The 22,463-nt window shown below is 40.9% G+C and overlaps 1 protein-coding gene across 1 annotated transcript in view; it reads right to left on the bottom strand.

Moving 5' to 3' along the window:
- Positions 1-22,463, bottom strand: part of LOC133762145 (phospholipid-transporting ATPase IB-like) — a 205,607-nt gene that overhangs the window by 49,882 nt on the left and 133,262 nt on the right. Inside the window, exons 25-27 of the mRNA XM_062195193.1 lie at positions 14,340-14,512; positions 5,990-6,173; positions 3,386-3,496 (exon numbers count right to left, since the gene is read on the bottom strand). Of these exons, the coding sequence (XP_062051177.1) occupies positions 3,386-3,496; positions 5,990-6,173; positions 14,340-14,512 (468 nt within the window). The remainder of the gene's footprint in view (positions 1-3,385; positions 3,497-5,989; positions 6,174-14,339; positions 14,513-22,463) is intronic.

Raw genomic sequence — 22,463 nt, 5'->3', positions numbered from 1 at the left:
GGAAACAGGATAACCTTGATATCAAATGGCAGCAGAGCATTCATACATGCATGGACAAAATAAATAATCAAGGGGGTCATCACTGTGGCACAGCAGGTTAAGCCACTGTCTGCAGTGCAAATATCCCATATGGGTGCTGATTCAAGGCCTGGCTGCTCCACCTCTGACCCAATTCTTGCTAATGTGCCTAGGAAAGCAACAGAAGATCTCCCAAGTGTTTGAACCCCTGCACCCATGTGGGAGACCCGGATGAAGCTCCTATCTCCAATCTTTAGCCTGGCTTAGCCATGGCTGCTGTGTGTGTGTATGTGTGTGTGTGTGTATAGAAGGAGAGAGATAGAGAGAGACAGAGAGAGAGAGAGAGAGGGAGATCAAATGTCCCTCAACATGTGACTCATAAGTAAAAAAGCCAGCACCATGGCTCACAGCGCTGCCGGCATCGCATATGGGCACTGGGTTCTAGTCCCGGCTGCCCCTCTTCTGGTCCAGCTCACTGCTGTGGCCCGGGAGTGCAGTGGAGGATAGCCCGAATGCTTGGGCCCTGCACCTGCATGGGAGACCAAGAGGAAGCACTTGGCTCCTGGCTTCAGATTGGCACAGCACACTGGCCATGGCAGCCATTTGGGGGGTGAACCAACGGAAAAGGAAGACCTTCCTCTCTGTCTCTCTCTCTCCCACTGTCTAACTCTGCCTGTCAGAAAAAAAAAAAAGTAAATTGTGGTACACTCATGCCATGGAGTATTACACACACACCCAAATTATGCTGAATGAGAAGATACAATCTCTTTTTTAAGGTTATTTAATGCATACAAATTTCATATGTACAGCTTTTAGTGATATAGTGTTTCTTCCCCTCATTCCCACCTTCCACCCCCACTCCCATCCCACCTCCCACACACACTCCCATTCCATTTTTCATTAAGATTCATTTTAATTGACTTTATATACAGAAGACCAACTCTATACTAAGTAGAGATTTTTACTATTTGCACTCACACAGACACACAAAGTATAGAGTACAGTTTGAAGACAAGTTTTACCGTTAACTCTCATAGTACAACTCATTAAGGACAGAGGTCCAACATACAACAAAAAACAACAAAAAAATTACTAAAAAGGATAAAGTATTACATTGTACATCAACACTCAGGACAAGAGCTGATCAGGTCATTGTTTCTTATAGTGTCCATTTCACTTCAACAGGTTTCCCCTTTGGTGCTCAGTTAGTTGTCACCAATCAGGGAAAACAAATGATATTTGTCCCTTTGGGACTGGCTTAATTCACTCAGCATGATGTTTTCCAGATTGCTCCATCTTGTTGCAAATGATCGGGTTTCATTGTTTTTGACTGCTGTATAGTATTCTATAGAGTACATGTCCCATAATTTCTTTATCCAGTCTACTGTTGATGGGCATTTGGGTTGGTTCCAGGTCTTAGCTATTGTGAATTGAGCTGCAATAAACATTAATGTGCAGATGGCTTTTTTGTTTGCCAATTTAATTTCCTTTGGGTAAATTCCAAGGAGTGGGATGGCTGGGTTGAATGGTAGGGTTATGTTCAGGTTTCTGAGGAATCTCCAGACTGACTTCCATAGTGGCTCAACCAGTTTGCATTCCCACCAACAGTGGGTTAGTGTTCCTTTTTCCCCACATCCTCTCCAGCATCTGTTGTTGGTAGATTTCTGAATGTGAGCCATTCTCACCGGGGTGAGGTGAAACCTCATTGTGGTTTTGATTTGCATTTCTCTGATTGCTAGTGGTCTTGAACATTTTTTCATGTGTCTGTTGGCCATTTGGATTTCCTCTTTGGAAAAATGTCTATTGAGGTCCGTGGCCCATCCCTTAAGTGGGTTGTTTGTTTTGTTGTTGTGGAGTTTCTTGATTTCCTTATATATTCTCGTTTTCAACCCTTTATCTGTAGCATAGTTTGCAAATATTTTCTCCCATTCTGTTGGTTGCCTATTCACTTTCCTGACTGTTTCTTTTGCAGTACAGAATCTTCTCAACTTGATGCAATCCCAAATGTTAATTTTGGTTTTGACTGCCTGTGATCCTGGGGTCTTTTCCAAGAAGTCTTTGCCTGTACCTTTATCTTGCAGGGTTTCTCCAATGCTCTTTAATAATTTGATGGTTGCGGGTCATAGATTTAAGTCTTTAATCCATGTTGAGTGAATTTTTGTGTAAGATGAAAGGTATGGGTCTTGCTTCAAGCTTCTGCACATGGAAGTCCAATTTTCCCAGCACCATTTATTGAATAGACTATCCTTATTCCAGGGAATGGTTTTGTATCTTTGATCAAATATGAGTTGGCTGTAGATGTTTGGATTGATTTCTGGTGTTTCTATTCTGTTCCAGTGGTCTATCCATCTGTTTCTGTATCAGTACCATGCTGTTTTGATTACAACTGCCCTGTAGTGTGTCCTGAAATCTGGTATTGTGATGCCTCTGGCTTTGTTTTTGTTGTACAAGATTGCTTTGGCTAATCAAGGTCTCCTGTGTCTCCATATGAATTTCAGCATCATTTTTTCCAGATCTGAGAAGAATGTCTTCGGTATTTTGATTGGTATTGCATTGAATGTATAAATTGCTTTTGGGAGAGTGGACATTTTGATGATATTGATTCTTCCAATCCATGAGCATGGAAGATTTCTCCATTTTTTGGTATCTTCTTCTATTTATTTCTTTAAGGTTTTGTAATTCTCATTGTAGAGATCTTTAACGTCCTTGGTTAAGTTTATTCCAAGGTATTTGATTGTTTTTGTACCTATTGTGAATGGGATTGATCTTAGAAGTTCTTCCTCAGCCACAGCATTACCTGTGTATACAAAGGCTGTTGATTTTTGTGCATTGATTTTATATCCTGCTACTTTGCCAAACTCTTCTATGAGTTGCAATAGTCTCTTAGTAGAGTTCTTTGGGTCCCCTAAATAAAGAATCATATCATCTGCAAAGAGAGATAGTTTGAGTTCTTCCTTCCCAATTTGTATCCCTTTAATTTCTTTTTCTTGGCAGGGCATTTACTTCTAACTCTTCTATGAGTTCCAATAGTCTCTTAGTAGTGTTCTTTGGGTCCCCTAAATAAAGAATCATATCATCTGCAAAGAGGGATAGTTTGAGTTCTTCCTTCCCAATTTGTATCCCTTTAATTTCTTTTGCTTGGCAGGGCATTTACTCCTAACCACATGTTATGTTAATGAATCAGGAGGTCAGTACCTGTTTCACTAAACATAACTCTCTTTCTTCACTTTACCACTTTTGCAAGCAAAAACTTACAGCAGGCTTATATAATATTACTTTAAGTGAGAAAAATAAGAAAAATTTGAACTACCAAGCCTGGTGAAAAGACCTAACTCCTCCATGAAAAAAAGCAAATCTCCTTTCTTACCTCAATGACGTACAACACCACATTCTTGTAGAAACAATACAATATGCATTTGGTCACTCGAAAGTAACTCCAAGCTCCATGAACTAATAGAAGCTTCTCCAGGTAGCTAAACTGAAAGACAGAAACAACAGTCAAGGGAAGTTCCCCAGCTATAGTTCAGTGACAACCCCCACCAAATGTCACTCCCTGGTATTTCAAAGCCCCACTACTCCCTCTGGGGAGAAAGTACCACAGAAGACAGACAGAATGAAACCAAAGCCACAATCTTAACATAGCCGTTTGCCATAGAAAAATTTTCAAAAGCTTCATAAAATCAACTCTTAGTGTTCAAAAAAGCACTAACCACTACTTAACATCACTTTTTCTTTTTAGCCTGGAAAATGCTACTTGATTTTTCATTTGTCACCTGCAAAGCTTTTAATTTAATTGGATACATATTCAGGAATTAACTCATGAGAAAGGGGCCAGAATTATTTAAGGAAAAGCACCTTGTGTTGGAAACAGGAAATTCAAGCCTAGTCACTGATTTTTCTGTCAGGTCAGGCAGAAGCCTGTGTCTCTTGAGGCATCATTTTCTGTCGTGCTTGATTTACTCTTAGGTTGCTTTCCTCATTGTGGCCCTTAGAACCACGGGCTACACCACAGGGGAAAAAAAAAGCATTCTTCAAAAAGTTCATGGACAGTATGTAATGAAAAAATTAAAGACGGATTTCAATTTTTTTTTGCACCAAACTGAATTTATCTTTTCATTCTATTTCTCCGTGAGCTCTTGGAAGTACCCTCAAGTAGACACATATATCATTCAGCTTGTGTGCAGTAGGCTCTGCCATGTACATTTGTGTAGGCTACTTCATGACATTCACACAATGATGCACTTGACTAACGATGCATCTCTCAGAACATGTTCCCATCATTAAGCACTGGATGACTAGAATTGCTGAGACCATGGGAGGCATGCATCCCAGTGACATCTCGGGATCAAGGACAGGAAATAGATGAGTGGTGTGGCCAGTCCCCCATCTATAGGCAGCGTCCCTGATCATAGTCCCATGGCACTGTCCTAAACTCACACCTCCTAACACACAAGTGGCTTGCACTTCTATAAAAACAAGACAGTTTGTAAGGAAGAGAATCTCAGAACTGACCTGATTCACAGATGGGGACCACATCGTTTCCTCTCTGAGGAACAACACCGAGGAACGCAGGTTGATCCCACTCCTGTTCTAGGCATCTACTTGGCTGTGGCCAGATTACTAAACCACATAGCTGCTCTGACATGGCCCACAGTAAGGGCACAGCCCAACAGGGAGGCCTACCCAGAGCCTGTGGTTATTGCTAGGGAGCTTCTCAAAGTGATTCCTCCAATCAGCAAGAAAGAAACCTGTTACTATTAATTGCTTAAATGTGATGAAAAGATTATAGTCCAAGGGATTCAGCTCCTGAGAGCCTCACCAGGCACAGTACTGGTCTCCCACATACACAGGGGCTATAAATCACAGAGTACACATTCTTCTTAAATTCCTACGAAAAATGGCATAGCCACTGTGGAAGACAATACTTACAAAACAGCCCAGTAAGGCCACCCCTTGGTATTTACCCAAAGGAGCTGAAATCTTACATCCATCCAAAAACCTGCACACAGATGTTTACAGCAACTTTATTGATAGTTGCCAAAAGCTGGAAAACACCCAAAATCTCATTCGATGGGTAAAGGTAAAAAACCTGTGATAAAAGAAATGAGCTGTCAAGCTACAAAAAGACATGAAAGAACCTTATAGTTCTCCCTATAATAGTGCATATCATTAGGTGAGAGAAGTCATCCCAGAAGGGTTACATACTGCATGATTCCAACTGTGTAGCATTCTGGGAAAGGCAAACTATGAAAACAGTAAAACGACCATGGGATACCAGGGGTTTCATGGGGGTAAGAATATTAATAGAGCACAGAGGATGTTTTAGGGCAGTGGAAATACTCTACTTCTGTCATGGTGCATGCATGTTATGGAACATTCGCCCAAACCACAGAGTGTAGGACACAAAGGTGGACCCTAAGGTAAACTAAGGCCCTTGGACGATAACAATGTGTCAATGTGGGTGCATCAGTTATAACAAACCTGCCTCTCTGCTGAGGGTGGTTGATACTGGGGAGTGTGCATGAGGAGGGGAAGAAGATATCAGGAAAAATCTCTGTGCCCTCTGTACAATTTTGCTGTGAACCTAAAACTGCTTTTAAAAAAAAAAGTCTAATTGTCTAATTGTTAAAAACAAAAAAGCCCACCGAGATGTAATTCTTCCTTTAAAAAGAAAAAGGAAATCGGGAGATTATATGTCTTTAAGAAATCTTCATCAATGGCCACCACACAGCAAAGCACACATTGTAGATTATGGGAACTGAGGATTTAGAGACGACACGAGGCATTAGTGGGGCCGTAGGTTCCTGGAGGCAGCTGCTTGACCAACCCATTAACTGATCAAAGGAAACCTCTGCTGCTCCACGTGCGTAAGGACCTAACTGCCAGAAGTTCTGGGAGAGGTGGGTAGAGCTCTGGGGTGGATCGAAGGTTTTCACAACACTGTGACCAGCTGGTCACCTCCATGGCTGACCTGTGCAATGGCGTAATCAGAGTTGTTGGTGGCCTGCATGCCCTCGTTCCCACTGATGCCCACTCCCACGTGTGCTGTCTGGATCATGCCCACGTCGTTGGCACCATCCCCGATGGCCAGGGTGACAGCCCTTACGTTCTTCTTAACGACGTCCACTATTTCAGCCTTCTGCAGGGGAGAGAGCCTGGAAAGGGAGATGGGAACAACTACATTTTACTCATTTGTTTTGGTTTGTTTCACAGCACGCTGTTCTGAAAGTTTTTACAGAGGAGATGATGATGATGTGCGTGTGGCTGCATTTAAATCATAGGTACAGGAAAATGTCCCAATTCTTTAATTAAGCTTTCATACACACAAAAAAGCCTCCACCCACACCCACCAAAGATGAAACAAACACAAACCACACAAAAGCTTCTCCGACATCTTAAAAGAAATACACAGCATCAGCCACCAGCTACCCGCTCTAAGCAGATACACTTGTCAGTTTGTGCTTCCCCCACCAATTCCTGTAGTCTATCTGCATCCTGCTATATGGGCGCCAGTTCAAGTCCCAGCTGTTCCACTTCCAATCCAGCTCCCTTCTGATGGCCTGGGAAAGTAGTAGAAGATGGCCTAAGTGCCTGGGCCCTGCATCCACATGAGAGACCAGGAAGAAGCTCCTGGCTCCTGGCTTTGGATCAGCCCAGCTTGGGCCACTGCAGCCATTTGTGGAGTGAACCAGTGGATGGAAGACCTCTCCCTCTGACTCTCACTCTCTCTGTCTGTAACTCTGCCTCTCAAGTAAATAAATAAAACTTAAAAAAAGAGGCCGGCGCCGTGGCTCAACAGGCTAATCCTCCGCCTTGCGGCGCCGGCACACCGGGTTCTAGTCCCGGTCGGGGCACCGATCCTGTCCCGGTTGCCCCTCTTCCAGGCCAGCTCTCTGCTGTGGCCAGGGAGTGCAGTGGAGGATGGCCCAAGTGTTTGGGCTCTGCACCCCATGGGAGACCAGGAGAAGCACCTGGCTCCTGCCATCGGAACAGCGCGGTGCGCCGGCCGCAGCGCGCTACCGCGGCGGCCATTGGAGGGTGAACCAACGGCAAAGGAAGACCTTTCTCTCTGTCTCTCTCTCTCTCTCTCACTGTCCACTCTGCCTGTCAAAAAAAAAAAAAACTTAAAAAAAGAAAAGAATGTCTATGTCTGACACAGATTAGGATATGGCATTAATATGTTTTTCCTCAAGCTACAAAAACAAACTCAAGAGTCCTAAAAATTTTCACACTAGCAGATCATGTCTCTCCCTGAAATATTTACAAATGCTTCTAAGAGCTGGGATTGTGCCAGGTCAAAGCAGGGAGCCCAGAATTCCATGCAGGTGTCTTACTCAGGTGGCAAGAACCCAAGCATTTGAGCCATCATCTGCTGCCTTCCAAGAGCATTAACAGGAAGCTGGATTAGAAGCTAAGGGCATTCCAAGCAGTGGCTTAATCTGCTGTGCCACAATGCCTGCCTCCTGCATTTCCTTTTCAAGGTTCTTTTGACACTTAAAACTTGAATTAGATCACTTTATATTTTCTTCCTGTTGCTCTGTCTTCTGTCAATTTAATTTGAAGACCCAGCCAAAATTTCATAAGAGAGTGGAGGGGAAATTTTTCTTCCCTTACAATTATGTATCAGAATGTAAATAGGAGCTAGACAAACACAGAGTTGTCCCTTGAAAAGATTACTAAAATTGGTAAAGCAATTTTACCTAGATGCATCAAGAGATAAAAAGAGAGAGAATAGATACAAACTACTAATATAAGGAAGGAGAGAAGGAACATTACTATGGTTAACACAGAAATAATAATGATCATGGAATATTGTTAAAAATCTTATGCCTTCAAATTTGCCAACTAGGTAAAATAGAAAAATCCCTTGACAGACACAAAGTAACACAAGGGACACAAGAATATGTCTGCAAAAGAAATGAATTATTAATGAGAAATTTCCAGAAAGAAATTTCCACAAAGAAAACCCTAGGCCCAGATGGCTTCAATAACAATCTCTATCAAACATTTTAGGAACAAATAATACCAACGCTATGGAAATGTTTCAGAAAATAGTGGACAAAAGAACACTTCTCAATTCCTATACCATGCCAGAATTATCCTACTAGCACAGCCTGTGAAAGAATAAAGCCAGAGATAAATAGCCTTTGTAAACACAGACTACAAATCCTTAATGAAATTTTATTACATACAAAATATACAGAAAAACAGCCAAATTAAAATATCAAAAATGCAAAGCCATGAAGAACATTTAGATGGGATCTGCACTCACTCCCTCCAGCACTGCCTTTCAGGTTAGCAGTTTCAGCCAATTCCCTGCCAAGGTGTTTTCACTGGTTCAGAGTACAGCTGAGTCAGGAGACTTCAACTTTGTAGCCTTTTATGTTTACTGTTCAACTAATGGAGACACTTAAAGGAGTTTGTTAAGTGGAGAAACTAAGACCCTGAATCACCTAAGTCTTGCTGATGTAAAAAGACAACTATTTCAACAAATCTAGTTTTGCCAGATAGTAACTGGCCTTGTTCATGAGTCTAGGTGCAACAGCAGCCTGGGCCAAAACCTAAAGGTCACCCAACCCCAGGGCTATTGTCTGAATCCACATGAATCAAATGGGAGACACCATTTGAGTCTGTGTCAAGCCATGGATTCTGAAGCCAGGTTTTGGACCTCCCATGAATAGTTCTCTGCAAGTCAACTGCTGGAATTTTCTTTGTGGCAAAATTAGCCCCTTTGTTTCTCCCTCTCTGCTTCTTCATGATATTCTTCCATTGCTTCCTCCAGTTCCACCAACATGAGCATGGAATTTGAAGGAGAAAACATGAGCACTCCTTGAAATACTTGAATGACACAAAATGGAAACCAGTTAATTAGATCTAAATAGAAGAAACCAGGAATAGTGAATTGGCTATTAATGAATTTGCTTGCTTCCTTTGAAAATATCAGCCCTATATGCAGACTTTTCATTACATAAATTAATAAATTCCTCCTCTTTTGCCTAAACTGGATTTGAATTCTGTCTTTTGCAGCATAATTTCCATCATTTCCAATACAGAGAGTTCTCACTGACATAAGACCTGGTCCCAAAGAATCCTGAAGGCTCTACTACAGACAAAAGGTGGGACAGAGTACAGAGAAAAATAGAAGCTGTTGACTTTAAAAATAGAACCTAAATATATGTGAACTTGGACATTAAAATAAATGAGGCATCTAGGCAGGCGCCATGGCTCAATAGGCTAATCCTCCACCTTGCGGCGCTGGCATACCGGGTTCTAGTCCCGGTCGGGGCTCCGGATTCTGTCCTGGTTGCCCCTCTTCCAGGCCAGCTCTCTGCTGTGGCCAGAGAGTGCAGTGGAGGATGGCCCAAGTGCTTGGGCCCTGCACTCCATGAGAGACCAGGAGAAGCACCTGGCTCCTGCCATCGGATCAGCACAGTGCGCTGGTCGCAGTGCGCCAACCGCGGCGGCCATTGAAGGGTGAACCAACGGCAAAGGAAGACCTTTCTCTCTGTCCCTCTCTCACTGTCCACTCTGCCTGTCAAAAATAAATAAATAAATGAGGCATTTGAAGTAGATGGTGAAATTCATTGATTGAGGAGTGTTCTCTAATATATAGAAGACCAAGTTATCAACGGTTTAGTGATTGGTTCATGTCATATTCTAATTGCAGAGCAAGAAGCAAGTATTATGTACATACCTCACTGTTTTCTCAGTTCAGCCATCTTTGCTGTGGACAACTTGGCTTCTTAAAAATCACTGTTTTGAATCTATAAAGAAATCAAGAAACTCCACAACATCAAAACAAACAACCCACTTAAGAGATGGGCCACGGAACTCAATAGACATTTTTCCAAAGAGGAAATCCAAATGGCCAACATACACATGAAAAAATGTTCAAGATCACTAGCAATCAGAGGAATGCAAATCAAAACCACAATGAGATTTCACCTCACCCCGGTGAGAATGGCTCACATTCAGAAATCTACCAACAATAGATGCTGGAGAGGATGTGGGGAAAAAGGAACACTAACCCACTGTTGGTGGGAATGCAAACTGGTTGAGCCACTATGGAAGTCAGTCTGGAGATTCCTCAGAAACCTGAACATAACCCACCATACAACCCTGCCATCCCACTCCTTGGAATTTACCCAAAGGAAATTAATTTGGCAAACAAAAAAGCCATCTGCACATTAATGTTTATTGCAGCTCAATTCACAATAGCTAAGACCTGGAACCAACCCAAATGCCCATCAACAGTAGACTGGATAAAGAAATTATGGGACATGTACTCTGTAGAATACTATACAGCAGTCAAAAACAATGAAACCCGATCATTTGCAACAAGATGGAGCAATCTGGAAAGCATCATGCTGAGTCAATTAAGCCAGTCCCAAAGAGACAAATATTATATGTTTTCCCTGATCGGTGACAACTAGCTGAGCACCAAAGGGAAACCTGTGGAAGTGAAATGGACACTATGAGAAACAGTGACTTGACCAGCTCTTGTGCTGACTGTTGATGTACAATGTAATACTTTATCCATTTTAGTATTTTTTGTTGTAGTACTAGTGGTTGAACTCTGTAATTAACACACAATTATTCTTAGGTGTTTAAATCTTAACTGAAAAGTGATCCCGGTTAAATATAAGAATGAGAAACAGAGAGGGAGGAGGTGTACAATTGGGAACATGCTCAATCGGACTTGCCCCAAATGATGGAGTTAGAAATGTGCCAGGGGATTCCAATACAATCCCATCAAGGTGGCATGTACCAATGCCATCTCACTAGTCCAGGTGATCAACTGCAGTTCACAATTGATCACACTGATAGGTCTAAGAGTCAAAGAGATCACACAAACAAGACTAATGTCTGCTAATACTAACTGATAAAATCAAAAAGGGAGAGAAGGATCCAACATGGGGAGGGGGAGACACAGCAGACTCATAGAATGGCAGATGTCCTAAATAGCCTTCTGGCCTAGAATTAACCGTTAAGGCATTTGGATCTGGCTGAAGAGCCCATCAGAGTATTTTAGGCATGGAAAGCCAAGACACTCAGGCAAAAAAAAAAAAGAGAAGAAGAAGAAAGAAGAAAGAAGAAAGAAGAAAGAAGGAGGAGGAGGAGGAGGAGGAGGAGGAGGAGGAGGAGGAGGAGAAGAAGAAGAAGAAGAAGAAGGCCTAAATGAAGGATCTCAGTGAGTGTGATCCCAGTGGAAAGAACGGACCATCAAAGAAGGAGGTACCTTTCTCTGAAGGGAGGAGAGAACTTCCACTTTTACTATGACCCTCTCGGAATAAGATCGAAGTTGGCGAACCCTAAAGGCTTCCATAGCCTCGGCAACTCATGACTAGAGCCTAGGGAGATTACTGACGCCATAAACAAGAGTGTTAAATTGTTAAATCAACATCAAGAGTCACTGTGTACTCACGTCCCATGTGGGATCTGTCCTTAATGTGTTGTCCAATGTGAAGTAATGATATAGCTAGTACTGAAACAGTATTTTTACACTTTGTGGTTATGTGTGGGTGCAAACTGATGAAATCTTTACTTAGTATATACTAAATTGATCTTCTGTATATAAAGATAATTGAAAATGAAAAAAAGAACCTTGGTGTTAAATTGGAAATTACATAGAAAATTAATCTTTTTTTAAAAAAAATATCATGTAGGATCTCTTTCATTAATGTGCTGTACACTGTTATTTAATGCTTTAGCTAGTACTCCAACAGTATTTTTTCACTTTGTGTTGCTATGTGAGGGCAAACTGTTGAAATCTTTATATATACTAAACTGATCTTCTGTGTATAAAGAGAATTGAAAATGAATCTTGATGTGAATGGAAGGGGAGAGGGAGCGGGAAAGGGGAGGGTTGCAGGTGGGAGGGAAGTTATGGGGGGGGGGAAGCCATTGTAATCCATAAGCTGCACTTTGAAAATTTATATTCATTAAATAAAAGTTAAAAAATCACTGTTTTGACATGAATAATGCTCATAACTTTATTTTTCTCTAAGTATGAATTTTTTCCATATTTGTGCATTACTGTAAACACATTTAGGGCCTCTGATCTTACTGAAGACAATTCCTTCATCTTGTCATACATTGCTAAATAATTTACAGTTGAAAAGGTAATAAACCTTAGGCCTAACAATCTGAATCAAGTACAGACTATTTCACTTCAGTTTGACCATCTGTTTTCCTAATAAAGACTTTTGCCTCTGCAAAACTTTCTACTATCCAGGGCAATGCCTGCATAGCGTAGTTAACTTTCTACCCCATCCTACCCCCTAACATTGTTTCTCTTTGAAACAGGATGGCCCAAAGGAAATTAAATTGGCAAACAAAAAAGCCATCTGCACATTAATGTTTATTGCAGCTCAATTCACAATAGCTAAGACCTGGAACCAACCCAAATGCCCATCAACAGTAGACTGGATAAAGAAATTATGAGACATGTACTCTATAGAATACTATACAGCAGTCAAAAACAATGAAATCTGGTCATTTGCAACAAGATGCATGAATCTGGAAAACATTATGCTGAGTGAATTAAGCCAGTCCCAAAGAGACAAATATCTTATGTTCTCCCTGATCCGCGACAACTAACTGAGCACCAAAGGGGAAACCTGTTAAGTGAAATGGACACTATGAGAAACAATGACCTGATCAGCTTTTGTCCTGACTGTTGATGTACAATGTAATACTTTATCCCTTTTAGTATTTTTTTTGTTCTAGTACTAGTGGTTGAACTCTGTAATTAACACACAATTATCTTAGGTGTTTAAATTTAACTGAAAAGCGATCCCTGTTAAATATAAGAGTGGGAATAAGACAGGGAGGAATTGTACAATTTGCGACATGCTCAACTGGACTTGCCCCAGATGGTGGAGTTAGAAATGTGCCAGGGGATTCCAATACAATCCCATCAAGGTGGCATGTATCAATGCCACCTCACTAGTCCAAGTGATCAATTTCTGTTCACAATTGATCACACTGATAGGTCTAAGAGTCAAAGGGATCACACAAACAAGACAAGTGTCTGCTAATACTAACTGATAGAATCAAAAAGGGAGAGAATGATCCATCATGGGAAGCGGGATACATAGCAGACTCATAGAATGGCAGATGTCCTAAACAGCACTCTGGCCTCAGAATCAGCCCTTAAGTCATTCAGATATGGCTGAAGAGCCCATGAGAGTATTTTAGGCATGGAAAGCCAAGACACTCTGGAAAAAAAAAGACTCAAATGAAAGATCTCTGCTAGTGAGATCCCAGTGGAAAGAACAGGTCATCAAAGAAGGAGGTACCTTTCTCTGAAGGGAGGAGAGAACTTCCACTTTTACTATGACCCTGTCGGAATAAGATTGAAGTCGGCGAACCCTAAAGGCTTCCATAGCCTTGGCAACTCATGACTAGAGCCTAGGGAGATTACTGACGCCATAAACAAGAGTGTCAAATTGTTAAGTCAACAACAGGAGTCACTGTGTACTTACTTCTCATGTGGGATCTCTGTCCTTAATGTGTTTTCCAATGTGAAGTAGTGCTATAACTAGTACTGAAACAGTATTTTACACTTTATGTTTCTGTGTGGGTGCAAACTGATGAAATCTTTACTTAATATGTACTAAATTGATCTTCTGTATATAAAGAGAATTGAAAATGAATCTTGATTTGAATGGAATGGGAGAGGGAGAGGGAGGTGGGGGGGGTACGAGTGGGAGGGAAAATATGGGGGGGGAAAGCCATTGTAATCCATAAACTGTACTTTGGAAATTTATATTTACTAAATAAAAAAAAAAAGTAACAGGATGACATATGTACAAAAGTGCCTTCCCAGGGCAATGGTTTAACTCCAAGATGGCTGCGAACCTGATCTCAAGCCTCATTGTAATCTCATTTCCAAGCTAACACTCACCCCTACTCCCACAGAGACCATAAAAGGACAAAGAGAAGGTGGCTCTCTGATTCTGAGAATTACACAGCTCCTTTATGAGAAAATCCATGAACACTCTGCCTGCTGATGAGCATGTGGTCCTGTGTCTGTGATGCCCCAACCTCCAGCAGGCTGAAGCAGATCTGCCAGGGAGGCTCCTGCTTCTCTACGCTTTGGCCACTGAATAAAGATGGTGCTTATTGATGTTCAACTTCGGTTTCATCATTGGCTTCATGACACTAGACAAATGATCCAATTTGGGGGTCTTTCCCCACACAACAGGGTTCTCCAAAAAGGGAGGTGACACACAATTTCACACCTATATTTTCTTTACATAAGCAGCATTAAGTACAACAGAAATAAAAGAATAAAAGAAAAATGAATATATTCTTACCTACAACATAATACTGTTTTACACGACAGGGCCAAATTTAGGAAGCTCCTCTTAATTTCAAAACTGAGGGCATACTTCAGTGTTTCACCATCAATGATTAGGGCCACCTCATTTTCTTTACCTAGCAACTGTTTAAGATCTTGACAGTTTTGAGCAATTGCTTGTTTTGTTGCCTAGAACAGAGGAAGAAAAAGTCACTTTATAGTTCTCTTCTTGAATATAAATAAAAAGACTTCTGAGTCAAGATGGTGGGTTGAGCCATGTGTTTACTTATTCTTCCCTTCAAAAATGTCATGGAGATGAGGTAAAAAATCAAATAGATAACATGAAAAGGTGCTTGACGTTATTAGCCATCAGGAAAACACAAAATGAAACTACATTATTTCAGACACACTAGCATGGCTAGAATCAAAAAGTGAGATATCAGCAAATGTTGGCAAGGACGTGGAGATATCAGACCCTTGTACACTGCTGGTGGGAATGTAAAACAGTTTGGCCACTGTGGACAACAATCTGGCAGTTCCTCAAGTGACTAACCGTGTTCCCACACAACACAGCAGTGTTGCTCTAGGTGCATGCCCCAGAGAAACGAAAATGTGTCCACAAAGAATTTTGTACACAAATGTTCATAGCAACATTATTCACAACTACCAAAAAATGGAAACACCATGACATATGGATAAACAAAGTATGGTGTATCCATAAAACCGATTATTCATTAGCTACAACCAAGGATAAGGGCAGGTGTTTTGTCTAGTGGTTAAGATTCCTGAATTGGAGTTTGATTTCCAGTTTTGGCTTCTGACTCCAATTTCCTGCTCTTGTAAATCCTGAAAGGCAATGGTGATGGCACAAGTAATTAGCTCCCTGATGTGCATGTGGGAGACCTGGAGTAAGTTCCCAGCTCCTGGTTCTGGCCCACCCAGCCCAGTCCATTATAGGCACTCGAGGGTGGGGGGAGGTACTCGGAGGATAGAAATATTCTCTCTCTCTCTCTCTTTCTCTCTTTCTCTCTCTCTCTTTCTCTTCTCAAAATAATTTTTAAAAAACAGAATGAAGTACTAATCCATGCTAGAACATAAATGAACCTTGAAAACACTGTAGTACTTGAAAGAGGCCAGTTACAGAAGACATACACTATGATTCAATCCTATGAAAGTCCAAAGTAGGCAAACCTACAGGGACAGAAAGCAGATTAGTGGCTGGCAGTTAATAGATCAGAGGTAAAGGGAAGGCAGGATAAGGGGGAACAATTAGACAGCATAGGGCTTCCTTGAGGTGGGGAAAATACTCTAAAATTGACTGTGGTGATAGTTACATGTATCTGTGAATATATTAGAATCCATTGAATTGCATGCTTTATGCAGACGAATCATAAGCTAGATGACTCAGAACACAGAATGTTGATTACTAGAGGCTCAGATGGGTGGGAGGGATGGGAGGAGTTTGAATTAAAACAACAGGGGAAATTTAGTGTCACTTATTAGTTGTGACAAAGATACTAATAGGCAGTGTTAATATGCGAAATGGGGTGAGAGATATGGAAACTGTATTACCACCTCACAATTTCTGTTTTGTAAATTTTAAATTATTCTAAAGGGAATAACCATTATATTCTTGGAATTATATCTGAGCTGCATTAAATCTATTCCCTTTATATTAATATCACATCAACATGAGAATTGATGAGAATTGTGTTGTAGTAATTACCATTCATTTCCTGTGACCATAAGAATATGATGTAGTAATGAATTCCTTAAAAATAAATAAAAATCTTGGCAGGCGCTGTGGCTCACTAGGTTAATCCTCTGCCTGCGGCACCGGCACCCTGGGTTCTAGTCCCGGTCAGGGCGTCAGATTCTGTCCCGGTTGCTCCTCTTCCAGTCCAGCTCTCTGCTGTGGCCCGGGAGTGCAATGGAAGATGGCCCAGGTCCTTGGGCCCTGCACCTGCATGGGAGACCAGGAGGAAGCACCTGGCTCCTGGCTTCAGATTGGCGCAGCATGCCGGCCGCAATGCGCCGACTGTAGCGGCCACTTTGGGGGTGAACCAACAGAAAAAGGAAGACCTTTCTCTCTGTCTCTCTCTCACTGTCTAACTCTGCCTGTCAAAAATAAATAAATAAAATAAATAAATAAATAAAAATAAATAAATGAACCTTGGTGTTAAATTGGAAATTACATAGAAAATTAATCAATCTTTTTTAAAAAGTATCATGCAGGATCTCTGTCATTAATGTGCTGTACACTGTTATTTAATGCTATAACTAGTACTCCAACAGTATTTTTTCACTGTGTTGCTATGTGAGGGCAAACTGTTGAAATCTTTATATATACTAAACTAATTTTCTGTATATAAAGAGAATTGAAAATGAATCTTGATGTGAATGGAAGGAGAGAGCGAGTGGGAAAGGGGAGGGTTGCAGGTGGGAGGGAAGTTATGGGGGGGGGAAGCCATTGTAATCCATAAGCTGTACTTTGGAAATTTATATTCATTAAATAAAAAATAAATAAATAAATAAAAATAAATAAATGAAAATCTTCCCAAAGCAAAATGGATATATCAAATGTTAAAAAGGAAAAAAAAATTTAAGGCGGGATATAACATATATGGAGAACTTCAAATTTATGTAATTATTGATAAGATTATACCAACCAATATGAAAACCTAGATGACATTATCAAAACAAGCGAGAGTTCTTAATTCTGGTTAAGGGTATGAGGGACCAAAAAAGGCAGGTGGGTTTTAGAGAGGAAACCCAACGTGGGACAGGTAACCAACACTGGTCATGCTTTGTTTGCTATTTTTCTGCTCTGTCCTCAGCGTGGCTGTGGTCATGGCGGTGGCAACAACATAGAGACAGCTAAAATGCAAAACAGCAAGCCTGCCATCTCTCCAGCTAGAAGAACCTGGTGAAAGACCTCAGGCCTCCCAGTGAGCGAGGTAGGGGGAGAGGGACGGGAAAGGAGAAAGACAGGAAGGTGAAATTGTGCACGCTATATTTAAACTTGCCCCAATCTGCTTTAGAATCCTGAACAAGTGTATACTGATAGGCTGAAAGTGTATTGCAACTAAGACTTTAAAACTAAACATAGCAATATATCTGAATCCAGAATTACGACAAGAAAACACTCACAATGTCTAAGATTTAATCTACAAGCACTCAATGTAAGAAGAACCCAGAGGAAATGATCTGGTAATTTGGGAAAAGATAATAAACAGATGTTAACCGTCAGATAACCCAGACACCAACATTGCCAAAGACTTTTTTAAAAAGCTATTATATGTCCCTGGAAATATAGCAGATGATTATCCAAGTATTTGGGCCCCTGCCATCCATGTGGGAGACCTGGATGGAATTCTTGTCCTCTGGCTTGGACCTGGACCAAGCCATTGCAGGCAACTGGGGCATGAACCAGAGGATGGAAGATATCTAATGCCCCCTCTTTGTGCATCTCCTTCTTTCAATGAAACAAATAAATTTTTTAAATAAATAAATAAATAAATCTTTTTTAAAAAGCTATTATAATTCAGCTCTTAGAGAATAAAAATATTGAAAACCTCAGAGGATAAACAGAAGATTGAAATTTTGAACTAAAAAATAAAAGAGCTGAAATAAAATGTTCAATAGATAGGATTAATATCAGAATGGAAATGGTAGGGTCCATAAACGTAAGATAAAGCAGTCAAAATTATCTAATACGAATATGAAAAATGAAAGATGGAAAAAAACATGAAGACAAACACAGATATCTCTGAAAAAAATTCCCATGATCTAACATACAGATAAGTTTTAAGTTTCAGAAAAATTATTTGAGGAAATGATGATCAAAAATATTCTGAAAAGCAGAAGTTTAGACATTCAACAAATTGTGGTGAAGCCCAAACAGAATAATTAAAAAATAAACCCAGCCATCCCACTCCTTGGAATTTACCCAAAGGAAATTAATTTGGCAAACAAAAAAGCCATCTGCACATTAATGTTTATTGCAGCTCAATTCACAATAGCTAAGACCTGGAACCAACCCAAATGCCCATCAACAGTAGACTGGATAAAGAAATTATGGGACATGTACTCTGTAGAATACTATACAGCAGTCAAAAACAATGAAACCCGATCATTTGCAACAAGATGGAGCAATCTGGAAAGCATCATGCTGAGTCAATTAAGCCAGTCCCAAAGAGACAAATATTATATGTTTTCCCTGATCGGTGACAACTAGCTGAGCACCAAAGGGAAACCTGTGGAAGTGAAATGGACACTATGAGAAACAGTGACTTGACCAGCTCTTGTGCTGACTGTTGATGTACAATGTAATACTTTATCCATTTTAGTATTTTTTTGTTGTAGTACTAGTGGTTGAACTCTGTAATTAACACACAATTATTCTTAGGTGTTTAAATCTTAACTGAAAAGTGATCCCGGTTAAATATAAGAATGAGAAACAGAGAGGGAGGAGGTGTACAATTGGGAACATGTTCAATCGGACTTGCCCCAAATGATGGAGTTAGAAATGTGCCAGGGGATTCCAATACAATCCCATCAAGGTGGCATGTACCAATGCCATCTCACTAGTCCAGGTGATCAATTTCAGTTCACAATTGATCACATTGATAGATCTAAGAGTCAAACAAGACTAATGTCTGCTAATACTAACTGATAAAATCAAAAAGGGAGAGAAGGATCCAACATGGGAAGGGGGAGACACAGCAGACTTATAGAATGGCAGATGTCCTAAACAGCACTCTGGCCTCGGAATCAGCCCTTAAGGCATTTGGATCTGGCTGAAGAGCCTATGAGAGTATTTTAGGCATGGAAAGCCAAGACACTCTGGAAAAAAAAAAAATTACCTAAATGAAAGATCTCCGCGAGTGAGATCCCAGTGGAAAGAACGGGGCCATCAAAGAAGGAGGTACCTTTCTCTGAAGGGAGGAGAGAACTTCCACTTTTACTATGACCCTGTCGGAATAAGATTGAAGTCGGCGAACCCTAAAGGCTTCCATAGCCTTGGCAACTCATGACTAGAGCCTAGGGAGATTACTGACGCCATAAACAAGAGTGTTAAATTGTTAAATCAACATCAAGAGTCACTGTGTACTCACGTCCCATGTGGGATCTGTCCTTAATGTGTTTTCCAATGTGAAGTGGTGCTATATCTAGTACTAAAACAGTATTTTTACACTTTGTGGTTATGTGTGGGTGCAAACTGATGAAATCTTTACTTAGTATATACTGAATCGATCTTCTGTATATAAAGATAATTGAAAATGAAAAAAAGAACCTTGGTGTTAAATTGGAAATTACATAGAAAATTAATCTTTTTTAAAAAATATCATGCAGGATCTCTTTCATTAATGTGCTGTACACTGTTATTTAATGTTATAACTAGTACTCCAACAGTATTTTTTCACTTTGTGTTGCTATGTGAGGGCAAACTGTTGAAATCTTTATATATACTAAACTGATTTTCTGTATATAAAGAGAATTGAAAATGAATCTTGATGTGAATGGAAGGGGAGAGCGAGTGGGAAAGGGGAGGGTTGTGGGTGGGAGGGAAGTTATGGGGGGGGAAGCCATTGTAATCCATAAGCTGTACTTTGGAAATTTATATTCATTAAATAAAAAATAAATAAATAAATAAAAATAAAATAAAATATGCAGTGGGTGCTGTGGTTCAGAGGTTAAGCTGCCACATGGGACACCTGCATCCCATATCAGAGCACCAGTTCGAATCCTCACTGCTCAGCTTCTGCTCCAGTGTCGTGCTAATGCATCCTGGGAAACATCAGATGATGGGCCAGTCACTGGGTCCCTGCTACCTATGTGGCAGACTGAGATAGATTCCTGGCCCAGCACTGGCTGGGGAGTGAAACAGTGTAATATGAGCCATTCAAATTCACGATGCTCAATGCAGGAGGACAGAGTGTCTAGTGGATTTACAGATCTTGGTCAGAATGACAGAAACACTGTCATTACAGAATCATTTCAGATAAGGAAAAGGTTTCTGAGGTGACAAGCATGTACTGTCTGTCATTAAATTCTTAGTAAATTGGGACTGAACTAATCTTCCAGTTTGAATTGAGGGTTTCAGTATTCAGTTACCTTTTAAAATACTTTTCTTTGAAATAAAATTGCCACTAAGTGTACAATATTAATATCCTCTCAATATTTCATTGGATTGTCATCATTTGAAGGGGAACATTACTTTAGCAGCCACAAAGTGAGACAAAATGCTTTTAAACATGTTCTCTGTTTACACAAGGGTGCTGTAAGATTTGTGCTATTGCTCCCATTTCATAGATGTAGTCACTGAGGCACAGAGATGTTGACTGCTGAAGACCCACAGCTTCCCTGAGCCAGAGCCAGGGATTGGAAAATCAAGTTCTCTAATTCCAGATCGCCAACACATCAAAATTTCTTTCTTTCTTTTTTTTGAAAGATTTCATTATTTTATTTGACAGAGCTGTAGTGGGGGGAGGGGTGGGGGGAAGAAAGAGAGAGAGAGAGAGAGAATCTTTCATCTGCTGGTTTACTCCCCATATGGCAACTATGGCTGGGGTTGGCCAGGCCAAAGCCAAAAGCCTGGAGCTCCATTCTGGTCTCTCACGTGGGTGCAGGGGCCCCAGGACTTGGGCTATCTTCCACTGCTTTCTCAGACACAGTAGCAGTGAGCTGGATCAGAAGTGGGACTCGAACCATTGCCTATATGGGGTGCTGGCGTCACAGACAACGGTCTTACCCACTACACCACAACACTGCCCTTGTAAATATTCTTAAAGAACATGTATAGAAATGAAATGGAAAAAAAGAGACAACTTGTTATACTCACAGATCCCAAGAGAAGGAGGTTCACCATGCCACAGGGGCCACATGGGAGAAGCACTGGGGTCAGTCAGAAGGCAGAGGTATAAGAGAGAATTGTGTGGAAGGGCCTTTTCTATGGTTTCCCTGGGAAGGAACAGGCAAGGCAGGACAAGCAGGCTTACAACTCGCTAGTTTGAATAATTTTAGCAGTTTTGGGGGCACTGGAGCCATATCTAGTTTTCCAGGACCTGATCCTGGGATGATCAGAGCAGGTGCATAGTGGTCCATAGTGTGAGGACCCAATAAAGAAGAAGGTGGTGGGGTTGCAGGCTCTGATCTGGTTGGTACATTCATGGGTGAGTTGTTATTGTCTTCAGGAACTGGCCAACCCGGCAAGGGTCCAGCATGGTTCCAGCTGTTAAAGTATCAGACTCCAAATAGTAAAAGCCATGTTTAATATTCACATCTCAAAAATCTAGAACAAAGCAAACACAAAGCAAGTAGGAGGAATAGGAATAATAATCAGTGATATTGAATAAAGACAAAATATAAAGCAAAAGAACAAAGTAAAAATCTGGTTCTTTGAAAACATCACCAGGAGGGGCCAGCACTGTGGCATAGTGGGTAAAGCCACTGCCTGTGGTGCTGGCATCCCATATGGAAGCTGGTTCGAGACCTGGATGCTCCATTTCCGATCTAGCTCTCTGCTATAGCCTGGGAAAGCAGTAGAAGATGGCCCAAGTGTTTGGGCCCCTGCACCCATGTGGGAAGACCTGGAGGAAGCTCCTGGCTTCAGATTGCGCAGCTCCGGCCCTTTCAGCCTTTTGGGGAATGAGCCACCGGATGGAAGACCTCTCTCTTTCTTTCTCTCCCTGTCTCTGCCCCTCCTTCTCTCTCTGTGTAACTCTGACTTTCAATAAATAAATAAATAAATCAACAGGAGGCAGCACTGTGGCAGTGGGCGAAGCTGCTGCCTGTAGTGCCAGCAGCCTATATGGGCACCGGTTCAAGTCCCACTTCTTCTTCTTTTTTTTTTTAATTCAGCATCATCTATTTCTCTCAAATACAGGTACAGTGAATAAAAAAATATTAAACAGGAATGACAATATAGTAACAAAAATAGAACATGTACATTTACTCAAATTAAATTAACTCTCTGAATTCAAGGTGATGGCAGGTTGAATGTGATCTTGGCAACTGTCACATTATCAGTTTAACACTTTGCAAATAGTTGAGGCATTTCTCTAGTTACACAGACTTAGTATGCATATGTTGACCTAAAATAGTCTGTGTGCATGTTGGGTATCTAGCCATTAAGTAT

The sequence above is a fragment of the Lepus europaeus genome, chromosome 6, assembly GCF_033115175.1.
Source record: "Lepus europaeus isolate LE1 chromosome 6, mLepTim1.pri, whole genome shotgun sequence".
NCBI lineage: Eukaryota > Metazoa > Chordata > Mammalia > Lagomorpha > Leporidae > Lepus > Lepus europaeus.
The sequence above is the reverse complement of the archived record's forward strand: the minus strand, read 5'-3'. Positions and strand labels throughout refer to the sequence as shown.